At 33.9% G+C, this 26,173-nt stretch overlaps 3 protein-coding genes across 3 annotated transcripts in view; 1 reads left to right on the top strand and 2 right to left on the bottom strand.

The window, feature by feature from the left end:
* The window catches only part of LOC123540260 (FAS-associated factor 2-like), a 29,732-nt gene extending 29,223 nt beyond the window's left edge, over positions 1-509 (bottom strand). Inside the window, exon 1 of the mRNA XM_045325124.2 lies at positions 371-509. Coding sequence (XP_045181059.2) covers positions 371-433 — 63 coding nt within the window. The 5' untranslated portion in view covers positions 434-509. The remainder of the gene's footprint in view (positions 1-370) is intronic.
* Positions 510-8,822: 8,313 nt separating this feature from the next.
* LOC123540621 (uncharacterized) lies at positions 8,823-10,664 on the top strand. The gene is made up of 3 exons (XM_045325821.2): positions 8,823-9,005; positions 9,726-9,876; positions 10,501-10,664. Exons 1-3 carry the CDS (start codon positions 8,894-8,896, stop codon positions 10,616-10,618), a joined length of 381 nt encoding a protein of 126 aa, XP_045181756.2. The 5' UTR covers positions 8,823-8,893; the 3' UTR covers positions 10,619-10,664.
* Positions 10,665-10,799: 135 nt separating this feature from the next.
* On the bottom strand, positions 10,800-25,854 carry LOC123541412 (E3 ubiquitin-protein ligase RNF180-like). Its single transcript, XM_053527215.1, has 4 exons — positions 25,260-25,854; positions 19,747-19,902; positions 18,011-18,197; positions 10,800-17,702 (listed from the first exon to the last, which is right to left on the bottom strand). The coding sequence occupies exons 1-4, from the start codon at positions 25,341-25,343 to the stop codon at positions 17,227-17,229; spliced, it is 903 nt and encodes a 300-aa protein (XP_053383190.1). The 5' UTR covers positions 25,344-25,854; the 3' UTR covers positions 10,800-17,226.
* Positions 25,855-26,173: the final 319 nt, after the last annotated feature.

Genomic DNA, 26,173 nt, shown 5'->3' with positions numbered 1-26,173 from the left:
TGACTTTTTTTCCCCTCCAAAACGGGTGGGGGGCGTTAATTAGAGGGGGGGCCTTAATTCGGGAAAATACGGTATTTTTCTTGTTTCACTTGAGAAAATAAAATTTACAATTGTGCGCCAGTCATGACTGCATGAGGACCAAAACTGATTGCTGTTACAAAATACAAAATTCTGTAAACGTGGAAGCCATACCAGAGGTACATTTCCTCAAGTAATATCTATAAATAGAAAAAAGCATTGGAAATAAATTTGTGCAACTGATACATAACATAAAAATGAACAGTACACTATCAGATTTAATCATAAGAACGTTCATTAAATATCTAATTGTTATCAAACTCGTGCTGAAATACACAGTACATCCGTTTACCTGAAACTGGATTAACTTCTCCGTTTGTTCGGGCGACAAATCTTCTGCTTCTGCTTCGGCCATGTTTTTGCCAAACTACATCCGGTCATGAGTTGTACCTGTATGCCCGTTCCTTACCGTACATTAAAACTAAACAAACAGTAATCTGCAAACAGTAAGAACGCAAAATTATAAATATAAAATCATTGCATATAGCTGAAAGCATTAGCACATATTCAACACATACAAAGAAGTCATGTTTTACACATAACAGAAGTTTATTGCACATTTTATACAACTAATTAAGACTAATTGTAGGCCCTATATTTACAAAACATACTATTTAGAAATGTGGGGACAATACCAGTCAAGAGCGATACTAATTAAGAAACTGACCAATTATCATCTTATTATATCTTATCCCCGGCAATTTTCTTGTACCCATTTACAGCTGAATCGACTGAGGCAATCATCTACATCTACATGATACTCCCAACAGTCAATAACTGACTATGACTGGAAGGCGACTGTCTGGAGGACTCTTTGATGATTAAGCCACCAGGGTAGAGTATAAGCTAGGGTGCACTTATACTTCTTGCTATTGAACTAGCTTTTATAGCGACGAGGTAGAGTATCCGCCTTAGGCGTGAGAGGTCCCGGGTTCGATTCCCTGTGAGGTCTCGGGTTCGATTCCCGGTCAGAGCTAAAGTATTTTCAGTCTGCTACATTTGACGCCCAATGTTAAATAACTCTCGGGTAGATGTAAATGGACACATTGGAACGTCTCACAGAGGTTCGAACTCCTTGAATGAGAGGACGTATTCTAAAATGGAGATGGTGTATATAGGAGGGTAGAGTATAAGGGTGCACTAATACTTCATTGTTATTGAGCTAGCTTTTATAGCGACGCGGTCGAGTGTCCGCCTTAGGCATGGGAGGTCCCGGGTTCGATTCTCAGCCAGGGCTGAAGTATTTTCAGTCTGCTACAAAAACACAAAAGTAGTGTGCAATACTAAAATTAGCACTACTATATTAAAAAGTAGTTTATAAAAAAAGAGTGTTATAACACTATTTATATATGCTCGATGGGCGGTTGTACGTAATAATTTCACGACGGCACAGCCCAAGTGTATTATAAGTAGTCTTAAAACACGGTTTTGCCATAAATTATTTCGATTCTAATATGCCCTTAAACATTGACGCCACCGCACGTTAACATGACGTCATTCTAGCGTAAGAGTGTTTTAACTGAGAAAAGCATATTAGAATACAAGTTAAATGTTAAAAGATGAAAAAAAACAACATTTATTTCAGGTTAGAACATCAGTAACTCCAGGCTGTACATGATGTGGTAGGTTGTTCCAAAGTCTAATGGTTCTAGGAAAAATGAGTTCATGTGATACTGTGTGCGAGAGAAGGGGGTATGAAAATTAAGGTTCCTAGTTTGTATCAGGTATTGGTGATCTACAAAAACAATGGAATGATGTATTTTATATAACATAACTAGCAATGTGAAATTTATCCTTGTTTCTAAAGTATGCCATTTAAGTACAGTTAACATTTCTGGAACGCTTGATTTATAGTCATAGTTGTTTAGAACATATCTGGCTGCAGCTTTCTGTACTCTTTCAAATTCATATGTTAGATTTTTTTGTCACGATTGCCAACAGTTGAGCAGTATATCAATTGGGGCGAACATATGTTTTAATACACACAGTTTCTTTAAATTTTTATATTATTCGTCTGAACATTTCTTTTTATGTAGGCCTATTGTTTGCCTTGTTTGCTACATTTTGTAAGTTTGATTTCCAGCTGCTGTCCTCACTGATTGTTCCCAGCAAACAAAAGACGTCTTTTTTGGTTGATTTATGATCGCGACGTCTGTGACCAAAAAAACGTGTTTTATGTCGTTTTACCTACCAAACAAAGACGTCAATAATTAACTTGCATGTCAATAATCAAAACTATTGACCCCTAACCTTACCTTGGGCAATAGTTTAGACTATTGACCGGCAAGCCATTCAATAAGGGTATAATAATTCATGAACACCTTGCCTGTCCTGTCCGGTGTCCCTCAGGCATCCGTCCTAGGGCCCTGTCTCTTTCTGGCTTACATTAATGACCTACCAGATTCTATTAGAAGTAAGGCAAGACTGTTTGCAGATGATACCATAGTATACCTTACAGTCAAGTCCTCATCTAATGCCCAAACACTACAAAAAGATTTGTACGCCCTTGAAAAGTGGGAACGGGACTGGTCAATGGAATTCAATCCAGACAAGTGTGAGGTGCTGAGAATTACTCGCAAACGAAACCCTGTCATGTTTCCTTACACCCTGCATGACAAGGAACTGAAATCTACCGATACCGCTAAATACTTAGGTGTTACACTAACTAAAGACTTAAACTGGTCTGAACATATTAATACTATTTCCTCTAAAGCAAACAACTCTCTTAAATTCATCAAAAGAAATGTTCAGACAACAAACAAAAAGGTCAAAGAGAAAGCCTACAACACCTATGTCCGTCCACAACTCGAGTATTGCTCATCCATCTGGCACCCCTGGCAAAAGTCCCTCTCATACAAAGTCGAAAAAGTGCAAAGATCAGCTGCACGGTTTATCTTTAACGACTATAACTATACAAGCAGTGTAATCCAGATGATTAACACCCTAAACTGGCAAACTTTAGAACAACGGCGCATACAATCTTCTCTCATCTATTTTTACAAAATCCGAACAAATCATGTATGCGTCGACCATAACCATCTAACTCCGACCATAAACCTGAACTACCTAATTCCATAGTCCCGTATTCAATACCACATGAATTCCTTCTTCCCCCGTACAATCAGACTATGGAATGGCCTTCCCCAATATGTACAGTCCAGCCCCAGCCTCAACATATTTGCTGAGCGGCTGGCCACTGTACATCTGCAGTAACTTCCTTCACTATGTTTTTAACTTAGCACCTGTAGTAATTTTTATTCTTTGCACCTAATGAGTTTTCTCATTTTTAACACTGCCCAGACAAGCGCCTTCCAGTCATAATCGTTAATGATTGTTGGAAGTATCATGTAGATGTAGATGTAGATGAAAAGATTTGTCAAAAGATCCTTTGGAAGCACACAACGCGACATACTATAGCAAATCCTATTTCATCGAGTCTGTTCATGAGAGGAAATGGAATGTGCAACACCCCTCACTACCCCTAGCTCCGGCTTAAGCAGAATTCTATTATAGTATGATGAATGTACTCCATGATCCAAAAGGACAAGAAAATATGCCAAACACCGAGTCCAAGTATGGGGCGCCATACGGCACTTAAAGACTAGTACAGTGAATTTATATGAGACTAAATTTTTATGGTGATTCAGTCCATATATTGGGTCTTTCTGGATGAAATAGAAACGTACTTTTCAAAATTTTTCTCAAAGAGATTAACACAAGTATAGCTTTATATACATGACCTCCGAGCATAATTAGCATGAATATGCTAACTTGACATTATACACAATGTTAAATTTGTCCATAAAAAATGCCATTTTTCTTGTTGATAGTTTTTCAATTACAAAATGATCATACTGTGAAGTTATGATTTTGTTTCTTATCAAATTGCTTCTATCTATTTTTTAAAATAAATTTGTTAAAAATTCGCAATCCATCCGTCAAATTATATGTATCTCTCTTTAAAGAGGATTAACAATGAGAAAATAATACATGCACTTGATTAATGACGTAACGTCGTTTATCCGGATAACGTATATTCTAACACGATCCGATTCATTTTCCTATTAAACAAAGAAGGCAGAAAACAGTGAATTATTATACAACAAATCACTGTTCTGACGTCACAATTATTACGTCATGGCGTCAAACGGCATAGCGGCGCGCTGGAAAAGAAACCGATTGAAAACGGGCAAATATTTAATGAATGTCGTCAAGGATGTACCTAAAAATCCTTAGTAACGTGTTAGAATCGAAATAATATATCTCATTTAGTGATTTGCTCTTGAATGAATCATTGTTAGTCGTTCAGATGCGTATTATTATATCACTCGGACTGCGCCCTCGTGATATAATTCCTTCGCATCTGAACTCCAAACAATGACTTATTCAACGACAAATCACTGGATGAGATATATTATTTCTTAAATAACGCATGGAATGGCATTCGGCAACGACTGGGTAAATTATTTAAACGGCAACGTTTCTATCTTTCTAAAAATAGAATATGATATCGAAAAGTTTGATACGTTAAATAGTTCCAAAAGCCTGAAATGTGCGTATCTGTTTAGTCATGGACAAATATCGCAAAAGCAAGCACACGGACCTATACAATTATTTACTTTAATACGAATGTTACTGTATACAGTATCGAAAATGGTGCTGTTTAAGTGGCATTATGAGTTACGTCGAGCGATTATGATTTTTTTGCGGGCAGGTTCCTAGTATTATCTTGTAATAACAGCCCGCTGAACTTTTTAACGTTACGTTAAGGACAATGTGACTACATAAACCTACAATTGACACCATATGTGAAGGTTATCGCATATTTCATTACCTCTCGTGAACGGAATTAATCAAACCGGGTCTGCTATATTTTGCTTGGTTTTGCTCTGTAATTCCAAAGGCTTTTCTTATAGATTTTATTTTCTAAGTATCTTCAATGTCCCGACTGACATTAAAACTCTTTTCACTATCTTCACAGTTAAACAACTCAGTGCATGTCAGGTTGTATATATGTCTGTCTAAGTCACGAAGGGCGAACGTAAAGCCTTCTACTGTCTTTGAATTGATCACACTTCTGTCCAGACACGTTCTCACGAAAACTGAGTGTCTTAACTGTTCTGTAATTACACTTTTGGGCTACAAAAAATAAAATAAAAACATTTGAGAAACAACTCAAATTGTCTTTAAATTGTTTAGCTTTGATACACCACAACCGCTATTTAGTACTTGTAAGTAAGTTTGTTAGCTAGGACATGTTCCTGTAGTGAGCGGCTTTTTCTTGCATGTCGGTAGCACAAACCTCACTTGATTTATAATCTCCGGTTGAGTCGTTTTATTTTGTCTTGATTTTGTTGATGAACTTGAAAAGTTTCTAGTGGTTGAAGGATTGAGTGTTCCCAAGCGAATGGCCTCTATTCCTTGAACTGATGGTATGAAGTATGTGGAACGGTGTATAAAATCGATAAGCCAGTAGTTATATATCCATATCCTGGGCAATAAAAGGGTAAACATACTAAGACAAACCTATGTCACATTTGACTCTTCCAAGGTTTTAGTGTTAGTGTCCTCATATGATTTGTAATGACAATTTCCACATTTATTGCAGCCACACCGTAAACATAACAAGGGCCCGGGTTGGCCCGGACATCCACCAGAATGTCTAAAAGATGAATGGTATTACACGCTTTTTAACTCATTCATATTCACTGAGAATGTTCATAGAGTTTATTCTACTGGCTTGCAAGATTGCTAAAAAAAACACACATGAATAATATGCGATGAGATAATGCTAAACATAGGATGAAAATAATATAAACTTATCTTCCTTCCACATATATATTACCCCCACCACTCAATCCAAACCCATACACACCCGTTTTGTAGTTATCATTCAAATAAAGCAGAATACTAAATAATAGTTTAATTACGTTATATCATCAATTTCCATTGTATGTCAATTTAAAAAAGGCATTGATACTTTCATAAACTAGAAAGTCACTTAAATGAAATAAGACCACATTGAAAGAATACAACAAAAATTTAACAAACCCACTTTTTGACCATTCAAAATACATCTCTCGACCGTAAATGTAGAAACTGCGTTCTCTTTTCTGCTTTTATCATTAAAAAAAGCTCATCATATACAATGTATTACACAAAGTACATTATATATTAGTAATTTCCGTTATCAAAAGCATTTTTTTTAAAAAATAAGTTCAGCAGAATATGACGACTTTCTCACATCTTATGCGATAAACATTGAAAATAACGGCGTCCATTTTGAATCCAAGAAGGCCGCCAAGAAAGTCAATAAAAAAAATTGAACCATTACTTTTCTTACACCAGAATGTCTGACGAAATTTGAAGAGAATAGCAAGCATTTTAGCAAACCCTCTTTTTTGATCATTCAAAATATACTGAAAAACTGTGTACTGTAATTTGACCAAGTGCAATCTTTTTTCTAACATCTGTATAACATCATATTGTTTCGGCACTACTTCTGAATCGTACCTTAGCAAAGTGTTACACTAGTCAAAATTTTTTATGTTTCAGTATATTGAACGAAACCTTTTACTAGGATTCGTATATAACTGACTTATAAACGTTATAATCGCTCCAGATTTAATTGAAATTTCACGAGGTATCATATTATAATGCCAGGCAATTATTTCATGCCAGGTAATTTATGAAATGATGACGTAACAATAACTATTAATGTAGGCCAATCCTATGATCTAAAAATGCAAAACCAATATATATTGTATGGAATTGCAATATCTAAAAGATAAAAGAACTCCACCAAAGATATTGCTTTTTAGCTCACTCGACCATTCCAAGTGGAGACTGAGCTCTACCAATCTTCATCGTCAGCGTCCTTATTGGTTAAAGTGGTGTCTTAGCGGAAATGAATTGAAACGATATACACTTTTGCACAGTTTTGCTTTTGCACAACGTTATGCCCCTTTTCGAAATGTTTGGTCTAGTCTTTGTACAAAAGCTAGTACCTCAGTATCCACAATTAGGAATGAATTGAATTTTCCCACACATGTTAATTATGATAATCAAACATGTGACGCACAGATTCCATAACTCTATTGTACTTTGCCTCAAATTTAAAATTTCTTTTATGTTATTTTGGGATAATGACTCTTTTAACTATTTCGTGACAAAACTTTTGAATTCATAACTTTATCATGACATCACTGTACATTAGGGGTTCTAACTGACCAATCAGAGAGCTGCATTTTCGAGTACCTCTCATTTCCACTTGGGTATAACGAGGTATATTTACAATGAACATATAGTGACTTTAGAAATAAATTTCACACATTTTAAGAAATCAGATTAAGATTTTTTCACTGCACATGCCCCAGATTATGCTACAAACAACAAAACTTTGAAGTTTCATTGACATATTATATGGATTTAATACCTTTATTCTAGTTTAAAGTTTGAGATTTTACACAGGGAGTCTATGATAAAGTCCGAGTAAAACGTAATCATTACCCAAGTGAAATTAGTATCATTCCACAATGTTTTGGACAAGTTAAAATTATGAATAGACGAGCGTTGCTTTCCTCCGTTCAGTAGGGCAGGAATTGTTGTTGATCAATTCCATGTTGATTTATGTCAATTTAAGAAATTTCAGGAAATGGCTGGCATAGGTTACCCTTTTGAGCCACGCGTCTGGCACATAATACAGCATTGTCGTATTGAATTCCTAGTGCTTCTGGTCTAAAGGTATTGACTGGCTCTACCATGTCTATTTCTGAAAGAACTTTCTACTTTACAAAGTTTCATCGATTTAATCTTGTTACGTACATGAAAGACTTAACAAACATCGTAATTATCTTTGTTTCGTCAGTATAAACTTAGTTCGTTCAATTTTAAATGCTGTCATGCAATTTTTTTCATAGAAACAATGCTTATCAGATAATTTAGTCATCACACACTTGGAGACTACTGTATAGGAGCCGATTGAAATCCTTGCACTAATATAATCTATCAGGAGATCCTTTGTAATAATAGAACACAACCAAATAATAAAAGATTCAGTTTGATTTGGTCTGTTCATGAGAGGTAATGGCAATGTATTATGTAAAACATTTGTTTCAAATTGTATTTTCCAAAGAGGCATACGAGATAATTATCAAATGGACACACACGTGTAGATACTTACTTTTCTTATAAATATGTCCAAGAAGTTTACTTTTCTTTCTTGTTATGAAAAAATATTGGTGTTACTGTATATTGTAAGGTTTGTTCTTTTGTTTACTTTAAGTGACCTTTAAAACAAACCTTGACGAGTTCGTAAAATGAGTGAAATTAAAAGATGGTTTCAATGTATTGTATTGAAATTTTCTTTATGGCATTCAAAATGTATTTGTCTAAACTTATATCAAATGTAAGAAATGTACTTTAGATAACGTTTATGACAATTGTAAAAACAATGAGGATTTGTTAAGTGTGTATACACATGTCCATTAAATAATGGATCAATGAGATATGACAATTTTCCATTCAGTGCTGTTGGTTTTCAGTGACAAGCTAAAGTCTATTTTATTTGGCAAACAAAAGTTTCCAATATATAAAATATATATAAGTCCTTAAACAAACTACTATTAATCTTCTGTTTATCTTAGGTTTTAACTTTTAATACTTGAAAGACCATAATATCAAGTGTTGAGTCCCAGTGTAGGCATGAAATAATCAGTATGAACTAGTTTCACCACCTAAGTTTGCATATCTTATCTCATTTATAGATGAAACACGTAGATCTGGATGCATTTAAATATTTAGGCTTGCATTAAATATGCTTGGCAAATTAGTCAAATCTTTAGCAGTTTTTCTTTGTGTATATCTGTACATTCTTGTTGCGGAATCATATTTTGTGAACAACCAGACATGTTTTTCTAGGATTTACCGTATGTCATTATTATGCCAATACAATTAATAATTTGATGCTATCAGATTGTTTGCTGTATTTGAAAACGATTGGAAAGCGCGACATTTATGTTCAATCTTAATCGATCAGTGTCATGTCTAGTTTTGCATGTTTTCTGGATCTGTTTGGGACTTTTCACTGTGGATAAAAGTCCTTTCTTCATATATTTCTCTTACTTGCTTAAAACTTTCACAGTAAGGTTTAGTATTGTATTTTATGAAGATGCTCCAGCTGCCATTAGTTTACTTCAGACATCACCGATTTTTGTAATTTAGCTTTCCGCTATGCATTTCATTTTCATAATATCACTTATACATATTTATTAGAGGAGGAACACGTTTTTAAGTAAAAAATGGAATGAGAGTAATGTAATTTGTTATACGTAGTAGTTGAAACTGTATTTAGTCACCGAATTATTTAAGGACCAAATCCTTCAGTTTCAAGACCTCATATAGCAAATATAAGTATCTGCGCAAGTTATCTGTTTCGGTGAGGTTATGTAAGTAAAAAGTTTAGAATTGCGAACTTTTTTTTGACTTTATATCTGATTAACTCAAAATTTTAAAATTTAACATAAAACCAGAGAAATGGACATTATTTAAAAAGATTTACCTTTACAGTCATTCAAACGTAATTAGAAAGTTCCTTTCAGTTTATATATTTCTTCAAATATTATTAATAAATTTGTTTTTATTACTAGATTCACAAGATGATGGAGAGCAGGATTACTGTACTTCAGTAACAGGAGTCACATTTCAAGTTGGTTCCGAGTTGATAATCAAGGAGAGATGTTTAAAATGCAACTGTTCTATGCTAACTGCACCAAACAGTGCTCATATGATGTGTTGCGGGTTTGACATTTTCAGTTTTTTACAATAATTATGTAGGACTTGTTTTATTATTCTTATCTAATCTTATGTCATAAAATGCTGCACCTGCCTGCATAAGTCTAATATTGCATCAGATTCGCTTATTAACATTATTATAAATGTAACATTACAACTCTTGAGAACTTTCCATCTCGGCTGTGACGACGAATGTCAGAACAATCATTTCTGAGAACATATACTTCGTGCCGGATAGATTCAAACCAGCGACATTTGCTACTGGACTAACCGATCGGGCTTTACACTAAATTAACATAATATGCAGTGTATAAAATATATTTTTGTGTCAAGATTGCATAGGATACACACCAATACACTTAAAGAATGATACTGTAGAACAAAACTATTTTCCCAAGGTCAGTAAAAGTACTTGCCACTTGACCGCAGGACCTGGGGCAAGTACAGTTGACTATAGACGAACAACCATTCAGTAAAGGTTTAATAGTAATTTTTCATAGATTTATTTCAAGCTAATGGTCAGTAAGCATGTGCTGGGTACAATGTGTATTTCACTGAATAGACTGGTCATAAAGTACTATTTATGGACCGATGATTTATATAATAACGTATTATATATTGATAATACAGGTATGGAGGAAAGGGGCACTATACAGTTCCGACAGGTTGCAGTATTACCATTGGCACAGATAATTGTACAGTCAACCTTGTTTCTGCACACAATGCGTCGAAACTATGTCCTTATTGATCATTATTATGTGTCATTAAAACATAATAAAGCATTTCTATAGTGACTTTGTTTAGTATCTTAATACCAGAAACAATTTTTATTCCCAAGAAGAGTAGTTTGCTTTTTATCAACTCCGAACAAGCCTTTAAGTTTGTAAAATCTGAAATCATTACATGCACTATTTTCTTTTCACCAATAAAATTGAAAAAAGAAATCAGGGATGTCGTTTTATTATACGAATTGTATGGTCACTGGGCAAATACAGTATCGACCTTCTAGCATGATATATTCCAAGCTGTGTTATGCTAGTGCATTTTCATGGTAAATGTTCAAATGTTACACAAAAGAATCAATTACCGAAGTTGCGTTCTCTTCCTATTAGTAAAGGATTTTTTGTACTAGACGAATCGCTAAAATATACTGAACAACAACAAAACTAGCAAACATACGCCTGAATAAACTTCTTTTGCATTTTTGTACAAACATCGTAAATACATCCAGGGAGGTAGAGATTGTATAAAAATGCAAGAATCATGAGGATGCGCGGATATGACCTCTCAAAAGTAAGCTCTGTGGCTGTGTTTGGGTTGATCTGTGCTTTCGGGAAACCTACCCTTACATTTTATCTTTTTCACTATCCTATACTCTGAAAACTATAGACCCTTGTCCAATTGCTTCCGTTTAGGAAATGGCAGCTAGTACATGTCCGTTTAGAGTGGCATCTAAATGCTACCGGGTAGTAGTCAGCAGAAAGCTTCGTTCAGTTGAGTCAGTTTAAATCAAAGTCTAGAATGACCTCCTCTAGTCTCTTGACCAAAACTGTGTCACAGCTTTAAGGTACTTGATGCGTCCATAGAGTGAAACTTCAAACACGGTTTCATCGCATTTGACACAATTAATATTGTACTCACAAACTCCACGCATGAATACCGTCATATCGGTTGAGTAATATCGACGCCTATAATTATGGTGATAGGAAGCAGAGTTTAGGAGTCATTAATGGACTCTATAACACAGAACTGTACGATGACATGCTGTAAAATATGAATGGATCGATGTTGACACCTTTTGTTTCTTTATTAACCTTTTAAATATCTTCTAAACGATTTAAACTACGATGTGAAAGGTATTTTACTGAATTCACAGTGTCCTTCAGTGTATTTAAAGTGGAGAGAGCCAACATTTGTTTTCGGCTCTAGCGTCGCTTTTGGCTCTTTTTTGGAGTTGGTTCAATTAAATTCGTTTATTCTCCCAATTTGTGGTAACATGACATAATGAGGTAAAATACATACAATGCTACATTTAACTATAAGGTGGCTTATGTATTGACATAACAACAGGTATAATATTAGCATTAAGTTCTAAAACATGTATCGAACTCATAATTACGAAATGTTTGATGTTTATTTTCATGCGGGAGAGTTACAATTTTGCAACAGTACACAATACAAATATGACATAATTGAAACAATAAGTCCTCAAATTCTAACCAAATCAATATAAATATGACTTTCCGAAAAGACAGAAAGATGCCTACCGTTTTCAAATATTTATATAATTACTATCATAAACTTCTTAAACCTCTGGATGGTATTTTTTAACAAAAATACCTATTTTTGTTATATTCTACAGTATTGAAATTCATATTTATGACATATTCGCAGTGTAAAATATTTGGAAATCTGTCAAATTCTGATTTTATATACTTCGTCAACAAGTGTTGGACATTCTAATAGATAGCGGAATTCGTCACCTTTACTTGAATTACACTATGCCCAAGTTCTATGTTTTAGTGGTATTCCATTCCAATTACCAGTTTCAACAGGTAATTTATGGTTTTAACATTTACAATGCACGGAAAATTATGTGAGTTACTGTATTTAAAATGACTAAGCAAAATAGCATAGATATTACTTGATAGTCTTATACCCAAAAGGATACAACTCTTCTTTTATATTATCAGATAGTGGTTGAACACCTGTTTTTCCACATATCATACAAATTGACACAACATGTCTTTTAAGAATTTTCATGACATTACATTTATATGTTTATATTTTATTTTTTATTTCCAGGTAAAACAGCAAATCTTTTTATTAGGACAGAATTAAATGCTCAAATCTGTTTGACGGGATTTAGATTTTCAAAGCGGCTTCACGCATGAAAAATTTCAAATATGAGAGTCTGATTAACTGCAACAGATTTCCTAGCTTTTTCAGAGACCAGTTTTACTTTCAGCAACCATTCATGCAACTGATCTGGCAAGCCATCCGTAATACAACGTATAGAATGTTGTGGAAGCGCGTCACAATATTTCAGATAACACATATAATAAGTCTTAATGCTCATGTTTATGTGAAAAAAAATTAACCGCCAAGAAAATGAAGTATCAAGAAGGGCCCCTCAGACCAATTTTTCCATAAACATTTATAACAATCATTGAAAGTGTCATAATGTGATATAAAACCTTGCGCCACAAAGTACAACTGGTGTAGTGAATATGTCAAAACATTTCTAGCCTAACCATCCTAAGATGTAATGAAATATGAGTTCTTGTCAAGTATTTATTTATGTATGTATTCATTTATTTATTTATTATAGTCTCATCAGCATATATATTATGTATAAACACAATGAGTGCTGTCACTCGATATAGAGTTATAAAAGACTTAAACTTAAACTATTTTACATACACACATATACAATACTAATCACAGCCTTTAAAATACTTAAAATTTTAATCCTATCAAGTGTGAGTAAGAATATTAAGTATGAGTAGGAATATTTGCCAAAAAGTTACCTTTATTATAATTAAATATAATATCAGTTTGATCTTACTTAATTATTTCAGCAAAAACATTGCATGCTTACTATTCGTTGCGAACCAGTACAAAGCCAAATGTTATATATATGTAGTTTAACAGATTTCACAAGTAATCATTACTTTGATATTAGATTACTAATAACTACTTTATAGGTTTAACTTCAACAAACTTTTGGCAAACTTTCTTACTCAGATTATGTACTTTATATTTTTTATCAATTCAGTTTTAAAAAATCACTTAAAATGTTCATCTATATAATATGCATGATTTATGTGGGTAGTGTGAACTGTCAAATAATACTTAAACATTTATCGATTCCTGACAATAACCCAAAGAATTTCTCTGTGTGTGTGTGTGTGTGTGTGTTTCATAAGAGTTCAAAAATCAAACAATTAATTTACTAATTGGATACCCTGATTTAACCAATAGAGGAAGGAAAGGATTTTGGCTGACTGGAACAAATAAAAATAACAATAATATCCATGAGACAGATCAAATGGCCTACACAAACAAGCATACTATTCTACTCTACTTCTACTTCTATTTTTACCTGCTCTACATAATTTAAAAACCTCAAATTCAGAGAACTGCTGACAAGCTTTAAGCATCATTTGTTGTCTTATATCAATATATAAAGGACAATGGAGTAAAACACTTTCTAGTAAAACATTGTTATATCTCCTATTTCAACCTTAATTGGTGCTGTACCACTACGGAACTTTGCTATCGCACCTCTGTGAAACCTGTTCAACACTGATTTACAATATGGCTCAACTTGAAAAATTAGTTTTAAATTAGTTTTGAAAGATCTGTAAAATCTTGGTTTATTTCTACCATTTCCTCTTTGTGTATTTATCCTGTTTACTGCAGCATGCCGCCAAGAATTAACATATTTTCGAATCAGAGTTTTACATATAGCACATGCATGTGTATTCAAATTGTATTTTAAAAACAATTTTACAACTTTGAAATTTCAATTTTACAATTTCTATTACCAAGCAAATACATTTCTATTCATTCTATTAGTTGACATATTCACTAATCTTGACAATAACTGTACTACAGTTTTCTTAACTCTACAAGTCATTGGTTGCCAGCCAATATCACCATTTACAGCAGCATCTGGTATATATTTGCCTACAAGTAAAATAACTGTGTGGAACATCAAAGGGAGTACAGCTTAGTGCACCAGTTATTACGAACAGAATCTTACCCAATAGGATGGCCATTGTGCATAAATGGAATATTGTTTCAAAATAAGTGTACATAATTGCAAAAGTGACAGGCAGCATGTATTTCCAGCAAATTTCAGTTTCCTGGCAATGTCCTGTTACAGTTGGGTGGTAACTCTCACAATATTGTAGAAAACTGCATAATTTTGCTTAGTAACATATTAATAGCAATTATTTACCATTTCGAAATTCCAACTATTTGTCCTCGGTCAAATCTGAGAAGCGGTTGACTTATATATACCAGGGCTGTCCATTCTATGTTACAAACTTATTGTCTGATCGCCCTCATTTCAGATTTTATTATACTAAAATATGGGACATACAGCAAAATATGCATTTATACAATTCAGAACTTAAACTATAATGATCATTATTACATACTCGTTTCTATTCCCCGTTAAGTTACACTGGTACAGGAAACGTCAATATTTTTCATACACTGACGCCTGAATTTCATATCAGGTGCGTGACGTAATTCAGTGTGTGTTGTGCACTATTTTTTCTATTTAGTTCAGTATTGTCAATCCTATTCAGGCTGTTGAACATATTTATGATATTTATATAATATCTATACGTGTAGATGCGTATGCAATAAAAAGGTTATTATCTTTGCATCGGGAAATATGCACTCGTTCTTCAGCGGAAGAATATTGCGCTCCTAAAGTCGCGCAATATTTCCGCTGAAGAACTCGTGCATATATCCCGATACAAAGATAATAACCTACAAATATTCAATTGTGGATAAAGATAGTCTATATGCAAGTCTAATGAGTGACTTCCTCCCAGATTTCTTTAAAATAAAATAAAATGCCAATTTCAGGCTTTTAAACATTTTAGACATCCGATTATGATTATACATTTTCCTCATTAAAGCATGTATTTAAATACTTGTCCTAACATTCTTATTCAATCCAATTTTACAAATTTTCATGTCTCCTGTTTAACATCATGTGATTTATTGCATGTCTTTCACTCAAAACGTCATTAATATTCAACATCAAACAGAGGAACTATTTTCCTTGTAATCACTTCCTTACAATTGTATACAAACAGAAAAAAACTTGAGTCATATGCCGTATGCCGTATAGTAAAGCTATATCAAACATTTCCCTTTAGCTAATATTTGCCAGTATTTTGACTCTACAAAATTAAATAGCTATCCTCCAATGGATCAAAAACTAAATTAACGGATATTAGATTCTATCTACTTGACCTTTGTAATCAAATACCGCCTATTTACCCTTTTTCACCGTACGATATTTCTCTTTTTCAACCAACAGCAACTATATGGGCCATCTATGCCAAGTTATGTAGCAGGTGATCAAGGATTGTCAATGCAAAGCAGCAGACATGAAATGATTCGACCTGGGCCTTGAGACAATACATGAATTACTCAAAGCTGCGATCTGCAGTTTAAGAAATTTCCATTATAAAATGTGTGGATTTCAATGTAGGTATCTACAATCTAACATATTATATATATATATATATTGTAATAATAAACGTATTTCTTTTTAATAGCAACCTGTATTGTGGTCATAGTTTCAAAAAAATAACGTGCATAATATCCTTATTGTCTATTATCATACTAAGTCTAACATATTTCAAACTATCATGGGATCCAGATTGTGTGGACTGACAGCCAGACAGATAGCCAAACATCACATCAAACTTCTCAGTTACTGTCTGGAATTTTTTTTACAACAATCTTGAACGTAGTCATTATTTTGATATCTTTTACACCAGCTATCATGCAAATTAGGAAGTCGTTCTAACCTCTTTTTTAAATATGGAAAAAAACATGTATTTGTCTCATTCTCCTACAAATTGCCAGGCATAATATATATGGCACAAAATTCTACATTGTCCGAATAGTCTAATTACCAACAGCGAATCATTGTTAGAAGGAAAATATATATCAATTATTCTATTGCTTGTAAAAATGATTGAATGCAGGAAACTGGGTCAAGTTTAATTTATTATAAACCCATATGTTTTAAGGTAGATATGCATGTTTGGATGAAAAATCTTCTATAATGCAGAACTTGATTAAATCCTGATTTTTTTTCAAAATTTCAGCACATAGTTTCGTCACATAAGAAAGTGTGGAGTGTGTCCTTGACTTTTTGTTAGACTTATTTTAATAGAAACTTTTAAACTCACACAAGTTTACATAATTTGAGTCACGATTTGGATGACATTTTCGCGAATAGAAATGTTTCTACATTGTAGATTTTAATCAAACATTCCACAATTATAAATTAACATATGGTCTATAATATCAGGACATAAAATATATAGGTCCTATTTGCCCATGATTAAAGACATTGCACATTTAAAGTGGATCTGAATATATTATTTGGAATTATCAGACGTATAAAACGTTTTAATATCATATTTTATCTTTCGAATGTAAGAAACGTTGCCATTTTATCAAATTATCTCACGTGTTGCTATTAATCCAAAACATGATTTTTGCGCCAGTATACGTGCCGGATAAATGGGATTACGCCATTACTTCCGGTTTATCAAACGGACTGATTTACCTTAACCACAATTCATTTACATCTTATTTAGAGTATAAGAATAGAATGAAAATATTAGCTGCTATCTGTAAACCTTTACAGTTTAAACTTTCCAAAGCTACAAAAAATATGAAAATATACAGCATTTGTTTTGGTATAGGTTTGTTTACCCTTTGTACGCAATAACGAACTGCTTCACAAAGTAACAATTTACATTTAAAGCTACCTATAATAAGTCCTATATTATACTCGTACTCCGTCTGGTTATCAAGCCAAAACCAAATTTTATATACTAGAAAAAGGATCAGAAACCAGCCAAAGTATGACCGTAAGCTGTTGCTTTGTTCTGTAGTCCGTCTTTGCGAGTGGAAGGCCTGCTGTTGTTTTCTTTTCAAGTATCGGTTATACTCAACATCTGTACACCCAGGTAGGGGGTTGTCATCTTTTCTCATCTGACGCGCGTCAAGGCGTCTTTCCCTATACCGGTTTTCAAATTTGACTTTTATCTTTTCAGTTAAATCTGAAAGTGTAACATATTTTGCAAAATAATGAAAAACAGCATAATTTATAATGTTGTAAGTTTTTTCAAACTAGACTAATGTATAATGTTATAACTAGAGTAGCTGAAAAAAAATGGTTAGATCTTAAAGACAAAAATTCTGATTTCAGTTGTGATAAAAAATGTACTTTGTCTGAAGTGTATTTTTTATTTATTTAGCCAAATGCTAGATGTCAGGTAAACTGGTCCTGTTTCTTTTTTTTATATTTTGGAACAGATTTATTATTGTGATAAGGGTATATTTGTATTTACGCATAATCTAAGTATACCTGGGTCAAAAACACATTTGTAGATCAGCTCTCTACACATTGGACACTTTGTCATTTTCGGTGTCGCTTTACATAATTGACGAAGACAATGTTCACAAAATACATGACCGCAAGAACGGACCAAATGTGGCCGAAAGAATAGCTCTAGACATATAGGACACATAAAATCATCACGAATGTCAGATTCCTATAAAGATATGTAAGAGTTTAATAATAAGACCACTTGTACCTGAAAATTTGAAAATTATAAATTTACACTGTGCCTGTCAATATGTTTGTGACTGAGTTCTTATGCCCGTCAGTCAGTCACATATTTATCCAGTCAATTAGTCAAGTACATTAACTTCTTAATTACTCGACACTATCACAAGACAACTTGCCGTGTGTAAGACTCAAACCCCAAGCTTCAAATATCGAGTTAAAACATAGCTCAAAGTTACAGGAATTTATGTTATTTTGATTATTCTATCTATAATGTTCAAGTGCATAGATGTCTATTCAAGCAGTATCACACAAGCACTCGCCAATGTGCTGAATCCCTATTACAAAGGGTGCACAGATTTATAGTGATTCTGATACCAGTTTGTAACTTTCGAATGGGCTTAAAGTCCTACCAACCCAATTTAGGTCAAATAGAGATCTTCCTTTCAGATATTGCTGGATATTGAAAAATCACGACATAAACATTGGCAATAACTACATAGTACCCCGTGCACAAAACTCCCTAGCTCAAAGATCAAGGCCAAACATGAAGTTTAACCTGATAACACAACCCCGTCTACCCCGAATTTCATCATCATATTTTTTCAAGCTACTTCCGCTTTCGATTTCTTATATTTGAACTTGCTGCGCACCCTGGCTCTGTTACCCCACCCCGTTTACCATCCCCTAAGTTTTAATTTTACCCTGAATAACTTTCGCGTGTTACTCCGATTTTTTCTATGCGGTATACTTTTACATAGTCACCCATTCTAAATCCACGCTCTAACTGATGACACTCGTAAAAGTTTAAATAAATATCGGCGTATCAATAAAGCAAAAAAAAAAACAAACAACATTTTATCGCGACAGAACGTCTATATCAATCGTAGCAGTCTACGTAAGGTCGTTACTTCCTTTATTACAAATTATCAAAACATGCAAAGAAACACAGATAAACATTTCGTATTTCCTCTTTGATAGTGCGAAGACTTGAGTACTTTATCAATTTTGTCTTTCATCCCTAATACACTGAGGGTGTATAATATATAAAATTTGGAAAATGTAACAACTACTTAAATTCTTTATTTTTCATACGTAGTAGTACTGTCGTTGATTACTATCATTTTAATTTGTGATCTTTTGAATCTTTTTTTTTTTTGGTAAAGTACGAATATCTTTAATTAAGATATAACTTAATTACGCTAAAACACGTTCTACATTATACGTTCACCTGCAATAACCCGATAATTGTGGAACAAACTGATAAACTGTTGGGTTTTTTAATGTCTCATGGTTCAAGCTCATATTCGGATAATTGAAATGCTTACTCAGAAACACTTCGTTCGTTTTCGAGATCATCAATAAGGATGGTTATTCACTGTTATACTTTTATTGGCGGATGATCTTGGCCCAGAATGATTAAATTTAAAGACAAGTAAGCTTATTACACTCTTCAGCACAGTTGGTGTTTAGAATGACTGTAAAAACACTAACCTCAAACAATGATTTCAAAACAAAGGCTATTATATTTATACCTCTCTTATGTCCTCGTCCGATTCCAGCATAGTTTCATCTACAGGTAAAATATCGAATCTATTGTAGAGCTCTAAGTCCTCATTAACATCATAGTCCACAGCTGCGTTGCTTTTAAGATCTATAGTATTCCTATTTTCTTCCATGTATCTAGATACCTACATATATAAATAGCATGTGAATGCGAGGAGTATCAGGGATGAAGATTTTATCTTTCAAAGCAGTTTATGTAGTGTATATATCAATAATTGTAGAGATTTATTAACTCATTTGATAATATATATCAATCTACATGGATGAAATAGTGTAACATGTTCTGTTCGGAATTTTCTTTCCTATTTGAAGAAGTATGAGAAAATAAATAGGCATTTGTAAGGCGAAATCTGGTATTGTATAGTAATAAAACAAGGGGCTGAACTCAAAAGTTTGACCTTTCTTTAAAATTGAAGTTTGATCATGTTATGAACATTAGAACATGAACATTTTTAAATAATATGTTTTAAACAAGAGGGTCATGATGATCCTGGATCGCTCACCTGGGTAATATGAGCTACATGTTTTAAATGTCAAACTGATGCTAAATACAATGTATTAAGAAAGTAGGTCAGTAGGTCACATTCATGGTCAATGAAAGTCAGGTTTAAGATCGGTGTGCAAAACTGTGTATTTCATCCAAATTTCAAGGCTGTATCTAAAAAACAAGAAAGTAGGTCAGCAGGCGAAGGTCACAGTCAAATGACCCAATATTATTTGGGGTCATCAGGTAATTATAATAAAACAGTCTAGGAAATATTATCAGATAAATTTTTAATTATTTTTTCCTATATAACTCATATAATAGCTAAGTAACCTCGGGGCGTGACCTCTTTTCATCCCAGGGACATAATTTGAACAATTTTGGTAGTGGACTACTAGGCAATGCATCATACCAAATATCAAAAGCCTAGGCCTTGCAGTCTCAGGCAAGAAGATTTTTAAAGTTTTTTCCTATATAAGTCTATGTAAAACTTGGGACATCCGGAGCGGGGCCACTTTTCACCCTAGGGGTATAATCCTAGGCCTTTCAGGTTCAGACAAGAAGATTTTTAAAGTGTTTTCCTATATAAGTCAATGTAAAACTTTGGACCCCGGGGCGGGGCCTCTTTTCACTTCACCCCAGGGTAACAAAATGAACACACTGGGTAGAGAACTACAAGGCAATGCTACATACTAAATATCAAAGGCCTAGGTCTTGTGGTTTCAGCCAAGAAGATTTTTAAAGCTTTTTCCTATATAAGTCTGTGTAAAACTTGGGACCCACAGGACGGGTCTTTTTCATCCTAGGTGTATAATTTGAACAATTTTGGTAGAAGACCATAAGAGATTTTTGAAAGGGTCATTTATGATTAAATGGAAGGTTACTTGAATGAGAAAAAAAATTATACAGTTTTCAGTCGGGGTTCAGACGTGGATTTTCCACGGATACCTGTCTTATCCATCTTTCAGATTTTGTCAAGTTTCAAATGGATAAAGGTAACATGGCTGGAATGGTTCTGCTGGATTTACAGAAGGCGTTCGATACAGTTAATCATAGTATTTCATTAATGAAACTGAATGCAATTGGCCTTAGTTCAGATGCTGTTCTCTGGTTTCAATCATATCTTTCTGATAGACACCAGTTAGTTGCTGTTTCATGTGTCCATTCCAGTCGTGCCCCTGTAACCTGCGGGGTTCCCAAAGGTTCAATCCTTGGTCCCCTTTTATTTTTAATCTATGTCAATGATATGTCAGCTGTGGTCAAAAATAAGTTATTACTGTATGCTGATGACTCTGGAATTCTTGTATATGGGAAAAGTATAGCTGATATTGAGTCTATTTTATCTATGGAAATGGAAAATGTAAGTGAATGGTTTATTGATAACAAGCTTTCACTCCATCTTGGTAAAACAGAGTCTATTCTCTTTGGGTCTAAGCCTAGGTTAAAGACACAAATATTTTAATTGTTTCTTGTAATGGTACAAACATTCAAGGAACCAGTTCAGAGAAGTATCTGGGTGCTACATTAGACCAAAATCTTTCAGGTGATGAAATTGCACGTTCAGTGGTCACAGAGTCTAATGCCCGGTTAAAATTCCTTCATAGAAAGAATCAGTTCTTGGATCTTCATACTAAGAAGCTTTTAGTAATGTCTCTGATAGTGTCATTGTGATTATGTATGCTCTAGTTGGTATCCAATTTTGACCAAGTATTGGAAAAATAGGCTTCAAACTACTCAAAACAAAATGATCAGATTTGTTTTGAACATGGATAGTAGGTTTCATGTTGGGTCAGAGCAATTCAAGTCTCTAAATTGGTTGCCTGTCTCAAAGAGAGTAGATCAGATAACTCTCTGTCATGTCCATAGAATAAAGTCAGGCACTGCACCGGAATATCTTAAGGAGCATTTTACATCCTCTTTTCCAGCCCATGACCATTTTACCAGATCTAGAGTGTCTGCACTTCCATCATCAAATTCTTTTGAGTCTAATTATTCCTTTGTTGATACTGGTCGGTTTTCTTTGCCAGAGGGGATGGGTAGCTTTGGTAGAAAGTCTTTTGCTTACAATGGGACTGTTTTGTGGAATGGTCTCCTTCAACATCTTAGGGATATTGAATCTTCCCATTCATTTAAGCATGCCATCAAATCCTATGTAATGCCTAATTGATTTTAATAGTCTTTCAGTTGTTGTATATTAAAATCTTTTGATTGATTTAAACAGACAAGTCTTAGAAATATAATTCTTATCTCAGTCATTTATATTTTTTATTTTTGCTGTAGTACTGATTTCATTTAAATGTAGATATACTTATATTTTTAAAGTATGAATATTTTTATTTTCGTCAGATGTAGTGAGTTTTCTATTTTGGCTGACAACTTTGTGATCATATTATCATTCATTGATCATTCCTCATGAAATATTATATGATAAATCTTTTACTGTGATACAATCATGTATGTGATCTCAATTAGCTTTCATAAATCATTTAGTATTTAAGATTATGTATCTTGCTTTATTACTCAAAAATATAATAGTTAAACATGACTTTCTGTGTCATGCCGCCAATAACAGGGACCACAATGGAAATAAGAAGAATCATTTCATCTTTTTTGTGTTATCCCTGGTATTGGTGAGCATTACATGGCTTTGCTGAGTAATATGATATAACTGTCTAATGATTTGTTGGTTTGTCACTATTTAATATTTATTATGCATTGATTTGTCATTTGTTTTATCGCTATATTGCCATGTCATGTACACTTGTGCCAAATAAAACTTACTAAAACTTACTTAAACTAAGACAATGCTACATACCAAATATCAAAGGCCTAGGTCTTGTAGTTTCAGACAAGAAGATTTTTAAACTTTTTTCCTATATAAGTCTATGTAAAACTAGGGACCCCCGGAGCGGAGCCATATTTGACCCTAGGGGGATAATTTTAACAATCTTTGTAAAGAACCACTAGATGATGCTACAAACCAGATATCAAAGCCCTAGGCCCTGTGGTTTTGGACAAGAAGATTTTTAAAGTTTTTCATTTCGGTTGCCATGACAACCACAGTTCTGCATAAATTTCAATTCTTTTGGCAATTATGAAAGGAAGCTATCCAAGGATCATTTTTGTGAAGTTTGATGTAAATCTGCCCCGTGGTTTTGAAGAAGGAAGATTTTTTTTAGAAATTGTTGACACACGACACACGACGCACGACGGTCACAAAAGCTCACATTGAGAAAAAATACATGTCTGAGTCCGGGTTGTCTCTGCAATAAACACTTTCCTACCATTTTGACCGATACAACATGAAGGAATTCGTTCTTAACGACTCTTTCTATATAGCTACATAATTAAAACAGTTTAGCTTTGGCAGCCCGTGACAAACGCTTTTCAATATCGAGTGGAAAAATTACTAAACACGGCATATAATCTGTCAGTAACTAAGTTTCAAAGCCTTTTTCAGAAATATAGCAGTATTTTAATGATATCTTATGTTTCTTTTACTTTTGGTTTCGTACCTTTTAAATATATCATTATATTATATAACATAATATGACTAGAGGGTCATTGACCCTAAAGCGCCCATCTGTGTAAAAGGCTTCAAGTGTGTTTGTATCACATAATGGTACAGTACAATAAAATAAAAAAGTGGAAAACCACAGGTCGCCGAACACGACATAAACGAAAATGTTGCAGGCTCGGTTTGATTGAGCCTGTTCATGGACGGTAGTGGAAGTGCAAGCTACCGTCCACGGCCTCTAGCCCCGGGTTGAGCAGAACTCAACATTTACACATGTTGTAAGTATAAGAATGTAATTTAGAGACATCCGCAGATGTATTTATACGGCGGTGCACATGGAACCTTCTGCAAAGCGGTCCCCAGATAAAATAATGTAAAGTACAGAATTAGGTTTACATAAATATCAAGGCTCTAGCTATTTTGAATTCAGAGAAAAAGATATTCAAAGATTCCTTTATATCAGCCTATATCATAAACATGACACACACAAGGGCATGGCCATTTTTGACCCAAGGGCAATGATTTTAGAAATTGTTGTAAAGAGTGAAACCCTTATATCGCATGCCAAAAATCAAGGCTCTATTGCTTTTATCGCTTCAGAGAAGAATTTTTGTTTTAAATTTTGATAGCTGAAAACCTATATTTAACCATAGTGACACATGTGTTCAATGAACCGGAACCATTTTAACAATTTTGAAAGTGGGCTACCAAGAGATCGTTAATGTTAAGCGTAATAAAAATCCATTCAGTGGTTTTGGAGATGTCGCTTAAACGAAAAATGGACGAGCGCACGCACGACGGACGACGGACACAGCGTAATCACAATAGCTAACCATTAGCATTTCGTAAAAAAAGTTAGTTAAATAGAAAAAAGTAGAAACTCCACAGGTCGTCAAACATGGCAAAAAAGAAAATCGTTGTAGGCTCTGTTTGATTTAGCCTGTTCATGGACGATAGAGGAATTTTATGCTACAGTTCTTTGGTGTATATAAGTATTGAAATACATAAATTATATATTTTAGAAAACTATTCATTTGTTGAAAAAATGCATAGTTAACGCTAATTTCTCGGGAAAATGCGTTTAAATTAAGTTCACTTGTAAAGGCGCTAGAGCGCACCTAGTGCGACGCTAACACGATAATATATCCGGTGCATACCATATCAGACAAGAATATATTTGTGTAAAAATAACGAAGAATGTCTTGAATTATGAGTTATATTCATTTCGACAGACGAGTTAATATTAAAAAAGAAACAGTACCTTTACTGTAGCAGTTATATTCATAATTATAAAACTTAATTCAGTTGTACATTTACAAAATCATATCGTTGGAAATTTTTCTCCCATTTTAGTTAGATGTTTTACACCTAACCTACCGTAAAATTCTGCTTTATCAATTTTCATAAAATAAAACAATAAAAAACCCATTTATTTCTCCAAATTCTCAAAATCATATACAATAATAAGGAACTATATATACCTTAGATATAGTTTCATCTGCAGCAAAATGACCAAGCCGGCTGAACATCACTATATTTTCAGTAGTATCACTTTCTGTTGACATGTTGCTTTTAAGATCTGATAACACCTCCCTTTTTGTATCTGTTGATACCTGAATGATGGGAAAATGGAAACAAGAAGGTCATGATGACCCTGGATTGCTCACCTGAGTAATATGAGCTACATGTTTCAAATGTCATCAGTTTGATGCTAAAATATTAAGAAAGTAGGTCAGTAGGTCACATTCATGGTCACTGAAAGTCAGTTTTAAGATCGGTGTGCAAAACTGTAAATGTCATCCAAATTACAAGGCTGTATCTTAAAAATAAGGAAGTAGGTCAGTAGGTCATGGTCAAAGTCAAATGACCCCTACATACTTGGAGTCATCAGGTAATTATAATTTAACAGTCTAGGAAATATTATCAGATAATTTTTGAAGTATTTTTTCCTATATACCTCTTTTCGCCCCAGGGGCATAATTTGAGCAACCTTGTTAGATAACCACTAGGCAATACAACATGCCAAATATCAAAGGCCCAGGTCTTGAACTTTCAGACAAGAGGATTTGTTTTTCCTATATAAGTCTATGTAAAACTTGGGAACCCCAGGGCAGGGCCTCTTTTCACCCCAGGGGCATAATTTGAACAAATTTGGTAGAGGAATACTAGGCAATGCAACATACCAAATATCAAAAGCCTAGGCCTTGCAGTTTCAGACAAGAAGATTTTAAAGTTTTTTCCTATATAAGTCAATGTAAAATTTTGGACCCCCAGGGTAGGGCCTCTTTTCATCCCAGGGGCATAATTTGAACAATTATGGTAGAGGACTACTAGGCGATATCAAAAGCCTAGGCCTTGTTGTTTCAGACAAGAAGATTTTTAAAGTTTTTTTCCT

Source organism: Mercenaria mercenaria, chromosome 16, assembly GCF_021730395.1.
Source record: "Mercenaria mercenaria strain notata chromosome 16, MADL_Memer_1, whole genome shotgun sequence".
Classification (NCBI taxonomy): Eukaryota; Metazoa; Mollusca; class Bivalvia; order Venerida; family Veneridae; genus Mercenaria; species Mercenaria mercenaria.
The sequence above is the reverse complement of the archived record's forward strand: the minus strand, read 5'-3'. Positions and strand labels throughout refer to the sequence as shown.